Source organism: Atta colombica, unplaced genomic scaffold (assembly GCF_001594045.1).
Source record: "Atta colombica isolate Treedump-2 unplaced genomic scaffold, Acol1.0 scaffold113, whole genome shotgun sequence".
NCBI classification, from domain to species: Eukaryota; Metazoa; Arthropoda; class Insecta; order Hymenoptera; family Formicidae; genus Atta; species Atta colombica.
In genome coordinates this window covers 80,292-90,532 of record NW_017259199.1, presented here as the reverse complement: position 1 = coordinate 90,532, position 10,241 = coordinate 80,292, and the positions used below count along the sequence as shown (strand labels likewise).

The 10,241-nt window shown below is 28.4% G+C and overlaps 1 protein-coding gene across 1 annotated transcript in view; it reads left to right on the top strand.

Moving 5' to 3' along the window:
• LOC108694090 (RNA-binding protein 7-like) overlaps positions 1 to 9,862 on the top strand; it is a 34,821-nt gene extending 24,959 nt beyond the window's left edge. The window contains exon 2 of the mRNA XM_018203381.1: positions 9,248 to 9,862. Within this exon, the coding sequence (XP_018058870.1) occupies positions 9,248 to 9,862 (615 nt within the window). The remainder of the gene's footprint in view (positions 1 to 9,247) is intronic.
• The last annotated feature ends 379 nt before the right edge of the window (positions 9,863 to 10,241 follow it).

Below are 10,241 nucleotides of genomic sequence, written 5' to 3'. Positions count from 1 at the left end.
TATATATATATATATATATCAGTGTATATATATATCACCATAATTTATTTGTTTGTTTTTTTATAACTTTCAATCGATTTTCAGTTTGATTACTGTCCTTCACCTCATTATCCGCGCGTAGTCTAAATGTCAATCAACATTTGTGAGAATGGGAATCAAACTGAAAATCGGCTTGCAAATAAATTCCAGTTTACAGCTATACAGGGTATCCCGAAATTTTTTGCCAAGTGTTCTTGTATAGATAAAGCAAACTAAATTGAATCGAGAAGTCCTCTATTATTTTACATTAATTTTTACAATAGTTAACAAAATATTAATTACTAAAGTTGCCGAATATTGGTCTTCAATAATTTTTTATTCACATTATCAACTTTACAGAAAAACAGCAAGAGACAAAAATTATTTATTTTCTTCTCTATGAATTTTTTCAGAATTTTTTATCAACTTTTTAGTACTACATTTTCTTATTGGCAACTATTTTTATTAATATGAGAAAATGCGATTCTAAAAAGTTGATAAAAATTCTGAAAAAATTCTCAGAATATTAAGAAGAAAATAAATAATTTTTGTCACATGCTATTTTTCTGAAAGTTCATAATACTCGAGTAAAAACTATTAAAAACCAATATTCGATGATTTTTAATAATTAATATCTCGTTAACTATTGTGAAAGTTGTAAAAATGTACGGGATTCTACTTTTTGGCTCAGTTTAATTCGTTCTACCTGCTCACGAGCGCTTTGTCAAAACTTATCGACACCTTGTATATATTATTAAATTAATAAGGAACAAATTTTTTTTAATCTTCAGCAAGCAGTCAAAGACTTCTATTTCATGCTAAAAGAACAACCCCAAATTAAAAAAAAATATATATTAAGATTAGAAATCACTAGTAAACGATTTTTAAATAAAAATAGAATCCCATCGAAATCACATTTTGACTTTCGATCGAAATCGAAAACGAATATTCGATTGTCATTCATTTTCCGCCGAAAACGAAACCGAAATTTAGATAAGTTTTACTTAAAAAAAAAAAGAGAAAAACTAAGAGTCACATTTTTTTGGCTGGAGTCGAAATTGACTTTTTTGGATTAATTTTACAGAATATGATTTCCAGAAATTATATGACAAAATGTACTCTTTAAAAAACAAGATTTTATTAAAATATCTATAATTTATAATAATATTGCATTCTTAATTTTTAAAGAAATCAAATCACAGTTATTATTAGGATATCAAAATTTGTATAAATTATCTTAAGCTTAATCATGATGAATAATGAGTTAATAATTAAAATCGAATAGTTTTTAAACACTCACCGCGTGGCAACTTGTACAGTTTCGGTTTACTCACTGAAATTTTCTCTTGTTCAGCCGAAACCGAAATCAAACCGAAACTCTGATTTTTGGAAACTGACCGAAATCGAAATTTTGGTTGGACTTTAAATAAAAGTTTTGATTTTTTTTGATATATGTTTGATTTAATGCAAAAATGGCTTAATTTGGATTTTAAATGATATTGTATGTTTTTTCTTGATCGCTGAACATGATGCAATAATTTATTTCTATAATCTTTACAATATACGCCTAAGAAATACGATTAAAAAAAAAGTGAAAATACGAAATACGATTAGAAAAAAAGTGAAAAAAATGACCAAATTTCGAATTCAAGATCGATTTTACCAAGATTTCAAATGGGTCATTCCCTTCAAATTTCCTAGATATTGTAGGTCTGTTCGCCCAAACAATATCTAGTTGGAATTGTCCCAGGATTTCCTACAGGACTTTTAAAAGTTGCGTTTAACTGGATTATAAAACGTTTTTAAAGATAAAATTTTTTTTACAAGTTCTAAAGTATATATCGCTTTGTGGTTTTGACATCCTCAAATCAAATTCCTCAATTTGATAATAAAAAATTTTATCAGAAAATGAAATGAGTACATAATACAAGAAATATAAAAAAGAATATGATTTAATTAATTGAAATAAACTACATACATGTATCAAATAAGGACAAAAATAGGAATGGAATTTCATTGGAATCATAATTGGTGATCCAAATAATTCATAATATACTATCGAAAATTTTGATAATACAAATTTCCGGAAAACACATTTACATATTAAATCCTGCAAATTTATTAAAACTTGGGAATTGTTCCAACATTTGCTCTGTTCTGTTTTGAACATGACAAGAAAATCTAGCAGAATTTTATATCTCTGCAAAATCTAGCAAAATTATATCTCTGATTGTAAGCATTGCAATTGCTCTTTATTATTAGCCTATTAAAATTTCCAGTGAGAGAAATTATATTAATATAATCGTCAGATTTTCCCATCCTGTTCAAAAGAGAACAGATATTATGAATTATTTGAATCACCAATTATGATTCCATTGAAATTTTATTCCTACTTTTGTCCTTATTTGATATATGTAATTTATTTCAATTAATTAAATCATTTTTTTTTATATTATGTACCCATTTTATTTCCCAATAAAGAGTTTTTTATTGATAACGCTTTTTAGATTCATGGCTTTCATGGCTGTTATCTTTAAAGCTACCAGAAGATTTGCGAGTTATCACTGTGTTCTTGTCCATTACTATTGCCAACATTTCGTGAATTGCCGTTCACTTCATTAGAGCGAGGAATGATAGTGAGTTGCTGCTCCAGAAAACTCCCTTTATATAGACACTGAGAATATGTTGAGGAAGCGGAGATCTTTTGGCTTATCAAAAGGGCAGTCTTCCGCATCCTACTTACATTATAATGTAAATACTAACATATTCTTCCTTATGTAAAAGGAACAACAGACTGAATCGGCAGGATTTTGAACACAATATTCGAACCATTTTTAAACCTCCAAAGATGATTGAGCAAATCCTGAAAAATCCTTCCTTTCAATTTCGCAGGAATATATCTTGCTCTTGCGAGAAAGTATACATCAGTGAAACCGGAAGAATGGTCAACGTACGCATGAAAGAACAATGAGATATCAGGCTGAAATGATGCCATCAGCATTAACAGAATCAGCATTAACAGAGCACAGCATTGAGATAGGACATCAAATATTATTCGATTATTATAGTTATACCCCGATGTCATATTTCCTGAAGAAATACAAAGAGGCTCTAGAAACACAGAAACATCCAAACAATTTGAACAGAGATTATAACATAAGTAGGATATGGAATACTGCTCTCTTGAAAAAAGATTTTCTTTCTCAACACATACCCTAAGCCCCCCCTCCCCCTCTTTACAGCGTCTATATAAAGGGAGTTTCTCGGAACAGCAACTCAGCATCTGTGCGCTCCTTGTTCTGATGAAGTGAACAAGATTCACGATACGTTGGCATTAATGGATGATTTTATTGTCAAATTGAACCATTTTCAAGATATCAAAATCACAAAGCGATATATTATATTATGGACTAAAAAAATTTTTTCTATCCTCAAAAAGGTTTTATAATTAGTTAAACAAACGCAACTTTTAAAGGCCCTAAGGAAGTCCCGGAAAAATTTCAACTGGATGTTATTCTAAGTCAGACCTATAATTTAACGACCCATTTGAACGCTTGGATTTTGTATCAAATCAAACATGTATTAAGAAAAATTGACTTTATTTAAAAATTGTTCACTAGTGACTTCTAATCTTAATATTTTTTAATAAAAATTTAGGGGTGTTTTTTAGTATGAAATAGTAACTCTTGAGCTGAGAGGCCGATAAAAAAAAATTTTTTTTCTTGTCAATCTAATATACAGGGTGTAAAAATTAAAATAAGAAAAATAATCCCAATAACTCGAAAAGCGCTTTATGAAAAATAACTTTATTGTATTGTTTTAAAAAGCTCTTGTCCCAAAAAGATCGGGACCCCGATCTCGGAAAATAATAAGTTTAACAAAAAAATGTTTCACAAAAGTTATAGAGTTCAAAATGATCTATTTAATGATCTTATCAGTGATGACCTTGGGTGACGTCGCTAAGATCAGGTCACGGTCACATCAATTTTTTTAAATTCTACTACTTTTGATTCCAGAATCTAATAGCTGGTGTCAAGAGCTTTTTAAAACAATACAATAAAGTTATTTTTCATAAAGCACTTTTCGAGTTATTGGGATTATTTTTCTTATTTTAATTTTTACACAAAAATGAATTTTCAGTTCAAAAATGAAAATGAGAGAAATAATTTCTAATAACCTTGACAAATGTTATGCAGGACATGAATGAACAATATTCAAGAAGTTTTTTAACCGTCGGTCAAACACCTTGCGTATGCTGTCAACATCGTATTTTCAAGCCTTATAACTCGAAAAATACTTTATGAAAAATAACTTTATTGTTTTGAAAAGATCTTGATTAATTCTTGATTTTAGATTCTGGAATAAAAAATAGGATATTCCATTAAAAAAAAAATTGATGTGACGACCTTGGCGACGCCATCAAAGGTCAAACTGATATTAATAAATAGATCTTTTTGAACTCTACAACTTTTGTCTGAAACATTTTTCTGTAATATTTTCCGAGATTTTTAGGTATCTCAACCTTTTTGGGACACTTCTGTATATAGGGTAAGACATTTACAATAAGAATTTGAATAATTCGCTTACTTTTAAAAATAGAAAAAAAAATTTCAAACAAAAGTTGCATGATTTTAAAGGAAACATAATTTGGTTATGTTGTTTTTCTTCTAGGTGGAGGCGTCAAAAAGACATGAAGGTCACCTCCATTTTTTTAAATTTTTTTTAGATAAAATGATTCCTTTAATTATTCTGTATATAAAAGTATTAGGATAGAGAGATATAAAAAAAACCAATAGTTTAGGAGATATTTTATATTTTATTGTTATTGGCACATATTGATATAAAATGTTAAATACCTCGTAAACACTATTAGGCTGCTCCTCGCCCTGATGAAGTGGACTGGCAAGATTCACGAAAAGTTGGTATTTTAAGAATGAACACAGGGGAAACGCATAATCTTTATATAGAAAGTGGAAGCCTCAAGAATATTAAATCATAAACTATTAATTTTTTTATAATCCACCTTAATACTTTTATGAATAAAATAAGAGATGAATTAATTAGTGGAAAGAAAACACATAGTTGCTTTAAAAAAAATATATAATTTAAAAAATGTATAATTTTTTAAACAAGTAACTATGTGTTTTCTTTTCACTAATGTTGAGAGAAATTGTAGAGTTCAAAAAGGTCTATTTACTGATCTTATTAGTTTAATCTTGGATAGAGATATTTCATTTTAAAAAATCGATGTGATCTTGACTTGACCTGGCGATACCAAAATTGATAAGATCAATAAATATAATAAATCTTTTTGAACCCTACAACTTTTGTTTCAACAATTTTTCTCAATATCGTGTTTCTGAGATAAAAATTTGTAATGCTTTATTTTAAACATCCCGTATATGAGGCATTCCAGGCCAAATCAACGGTCCTCATTATTGAGAACCTAACCTCTACTGTTTTTTTACTGATTTTTTAATATATTCTTTATATTAAAATATTGTATTCAGTTATTTTTTTAGATTTTTTAGATTTTTATTCCATTAGTTTCCTAGATATGAATTTTTTATTATTTTCAATTTATTTTATTTTATAAAAAAAATTTAGTTGAACATAACTTCTGTTTAAATTATTAAAAAACAAAAAATAACCATGAAATTATTCGTCTTAAAATTCTCTACTAGGAAGAAAATATGAAAAAACTTTCAAAGTTTTGTTTTTACTCGAAAAATCTGAAAATAAACAAAATCAATTTTCATCAAGATCGACATTTAATTTTTATAAAATACAAATTCTTAGTAAAAATACAAAGAATTTATTTGATTATAATCAAAATTTTGTTCTATTTTTTTTTAATTTTTCAAAATATTAAATATGTTATTTAATGTTAATTATAGATTTTTAATCTACTGATGAGTTACATAAATGATTTTATTTCATAACGATACTAGAGATATAATTTAATTTCATTAAATTTAATTTCACAATTATTTAGGAAATAAGGTTTTATAAGAATATTATTTGATTATAATATCTTTTGGAATATATGAAGAAATTTATTAATAAAGATTATTTCTATATGAAAATTTTATATAAAGATTCCATAATTATTTCCATAATGTTTTTATTTTTTACTATTTTCTTACTCTCGTATGTTTTATAATCCAAAAAAATTTGACAATTTTTTTACAATAAATGTACTATTTTTTTAAGGAATAATATTATGAATTTTTTGAGTCTCAAATACAGGCTTTATTTTCGAATCGATTCACAAAATATTCCTTTAAGTTATTAGGAGTACAACTTTGCTTCCGTTTTTTTTCCGAAATTCGAGGCTTTATTGTAAAAAACTGGTTATACATTTATGATTCAAAGTATTGTCCATCGCTGGCCATTACTTTCTCCCATCTTTCGGATAGCGTACGAATCTCGCGTCGAAAAAACTGGTCATCTTTTTAGGCTATTCACGAATCGATCCAATTTTTTACTTCATAAGACCGGAAGTGCTGGTCAGCCAGGCTGTGTGCCATTGATCGAAACAAGTGATAGTCAGAGGGAGCAACGTCTGGAGAATACGGCGGGTGGGATAGGACTTCCCATTTCAACGTTTGCAAATATGTCTTGACCACTTTCGCAACATGGGATCGAGCATTGTCATGCTGCAAAATCACTTTATCGTGTCTCTCGTTGTATTGTGGCCGTTTGTCTTTCAATGCTCGGCTCAAACGCATCAATTGCGTTCGATACCGATCGCCTGTGATTGTTTCAGTCGGTTTTAACAGTTCATAATACACTACGCCGAGCTGGTCCCACCAAATACAGAGCATGACTTTGGACGTCAAAATCACTGTTCTTGAAGCGTTGCAATCACTCACGACATGTTCTTTCACTAATAACGGGCTCACCATAAGTATTTGAGAGCATTCGATGAGTCTCAGCCGCAGATTTCTTCATATTGAAGCAAAAAATTAAAACCTCCCGCAAATGACGAGAATTTGGCTCGTAAACTGACATTTTCAATCGAGAATAACTTTATGATGCAGACACAAATCGACTAATGTTTCTATGAGGTTATGTTGACAGATGCCCAAGTTTATTGTATGACGTCTATGATCTATTTATTTCAACCACTACTTACCGCTAAAGTCATCTATAGGAAAACGGCGGAAACAAAGTTGTACACCTAATATATTCTTCCGTTAATGATTATTTTGTAAATTATATTTGATATTTGATAAATTCATTGTATCTGCGCTCACTCGAACATTTCATATGGAGTAATTATCTGACGATCAGATGAGCATTGAAGGCTTGCACGAGTAGCCATTCTTTTTACCATATTACCTATTTCATCATATAGACTCTTGCCATGCACCGTAGCGAAAAAAGGCGATTCAACAGGCATTCCAAAATTCTTCACGATAATAAATAGATTTTATAAAGTTTTTAAAATTTTTGTATTGTTGGGGAACATCATCAGAAAAATAGTATATTTTAGCAAGATCATTCGGAATTGTTTTTACAAATTCATTGATAATTTTGGAAAACACTATAAAAAAGGCTACCTGTGCAAGTCTTCAACGATCATCTGATCGCCAGATAATTACTTTACATGAACTGTTCGAGTGGCGTCAAATGAATTTGGTAGTAAAGTTCTTATTAACAGAAGAATATAACTTAGGAAAGGAATATCTTGTGACTCGATTTGAAAGAACAAAGCCTATACCCGGGACTCAAAAAATTTATAATATTATTCCTAAAAAAATAGTACATTTAAGGTAAAAAAAAGGTTCAAATTCTTTGGATTATAGAATGTACAAGAGAAAAAAAAACAAAAAAATGAAAATAATCCATTATGGAAATGATCTTTATTAATAAATTTCTTCACATATTTTAAAAGATATTATTTTATTCAAATAAGATTCTTGTGAATCCTTATTATTTAATTGTGAAATTAAGAATATATTCTCTAGTATCGTTATGAATTAATATGATTTATGTAACTCACCAGCAGATTAAAAATCTAACATTAAATAATAGAAATACAATCAATATTAGAAATTTTTTGTTTTTTAAATCAATATTAGAAATTTATGCCTATTACGGTCGAAGCTGGATTTTTATTGCTTTAAATAATTAAATCTTTAATTATTAATATACACTATATATGTACTTGCATATATCCCATATTGTAGTCTTTTCGAACTGCGCGCCGAATTGTTTTTCCGCGGAAATTATGAACGCAATTAAAACTACTCTAATAATCGTGAATTAAATTAGCAAATAATTTTAATAATTTGATGCTACCATCAAGCGTCATATTATAAAGATGTTAATATATGAAAAACTGTCAATAAATTTATTGCGAAAAATATTATCTCAGCCGGGTCTTGAACTTAAGATTGAATTATTTAAAGCAATGAAGATCCAGCTTCGACCGGCATTTTAAATTTCTAGTATTGAGTGTATTTCTCACATATACGGTCTAAAATAAAGATTCTTAATATGGATTAAATAATAGATAATATTTTGAAAAATTAGAAAAAATGGAACGAAAATTTTGATTACAAACAAATATGGTTTAAATTTTTTTCTACTAAGAATATTAAGATTATTAAAATTTTTTTATAAAAATATCGATTTCGACTTTGTTTATTTCAATCAGATTTTTTGAGTAGAAATAAAAATTTGAAGTTTTTTTCATATTTTTTGTTTAGAGAATTTTGTGCACGCGCGCACACATACAAGTATTTTATATGAATTAACTTATACGCACTTATTTCCGCGCTGATTCTCATTAGTCTTAATCTTATTGTTATTTATTAATCTTATAGTTATTTATTATTTTAAAGTTTGAGAGTCCGTTTAAATTATATTTTTGTGATACAATAAAAAATTGTTTGGAAATTGCTCTTTAGATGCAAAAGGAACAATTTTTTTTACAAAAAGATCGATGTAAAATAATCTTAAAAATTATTTGTCGATATTTTGCAAAATATCGGCTAGAAGTTGTCTTTAAGGCTTATTTTAAACTGATTTTTTTTGTTAAAAAAAAAACGTTTTTTTTTTTTTCATTAAAAGGCAATTTTCAAACGATTTTTAGATCATATCGATGCATGTATCGCCCATTCCTACATAACATTGAAAATATTTATTTTTGAAAAAACCAAATCAATCTATCAGATAAATGATATATTTAGACTCAATGTCAATTTTTGTATTATGTTAGGGAGGTCCTGTACAAAGAATAACTATTCCCAAAGATCGTGATGGCAAGCCAAGAACATATGGATTTATCACATACAAACACATGGATTCTGTGGAATATGCTTTGCACCTATTTGATGGTACAATGCTGTACAATCGTATTCTTAATATGAAACTAAGGAATAATACAGAATCACAACAAGCAGAACAATCTTCGAATCCTGTTCGTAATATGAATCATATGTTGGAATTGGGTCAGCAGATGATCCTGGGAAATTATCCATCACAGACGAGTGACGGCAGTGTAATGTTTGGTGTAAATATTTCACAAGATGTCCTATCATATCCAAAGCAGTTAGATGTAAACTTTAGCAACGACGAGAAAAGAAGAAATCACTCTTATCAGAGAAATAGAGATAGAAAACAGGAGAGAGATAGAGATAGAAATCAAGAAAAAGATAGGAATAGAGATAGAAACAGAGATGCAGAGAGGAAGAAAGATAACGGAAGAAGCAGAGAACGAAATCATAACGATTATTATAGAGACGAAAGAGCATATTATAATCGAGATAATAATTATCGTTCCAATGATTACTTTCGATATAACGATAATAGAAAAAGATGGACTTATCATTGATAACAATTAATTTATAATTAATTGCTGTAAAAATTAGACTTTCAGTTTTTTAAATTACACAGGAAGTAAGTTGATTTATTATATATGATTAATTCTTTTATATTTTTCTTCTTATTCTATATAATAATTACGTACATTGATATTTTGTTATCATTGATTATAATTTTCACAACTACTTGTATAATTAAAATAGACACACATACACACACACACACGCGCGCGCGCGCGCGCGCGCACGTACACAATCAGAATTGCCAGACTTGAGAAATCGGGAGAAATCAAGGAAATTGAAATTGGTCATGGAAACTGGAAAAAGTTAAAGGAAAATGTAAAAAGTCTGGAATTTCGAAATTTGTTCACAATTCTCTGAAACTGCTAC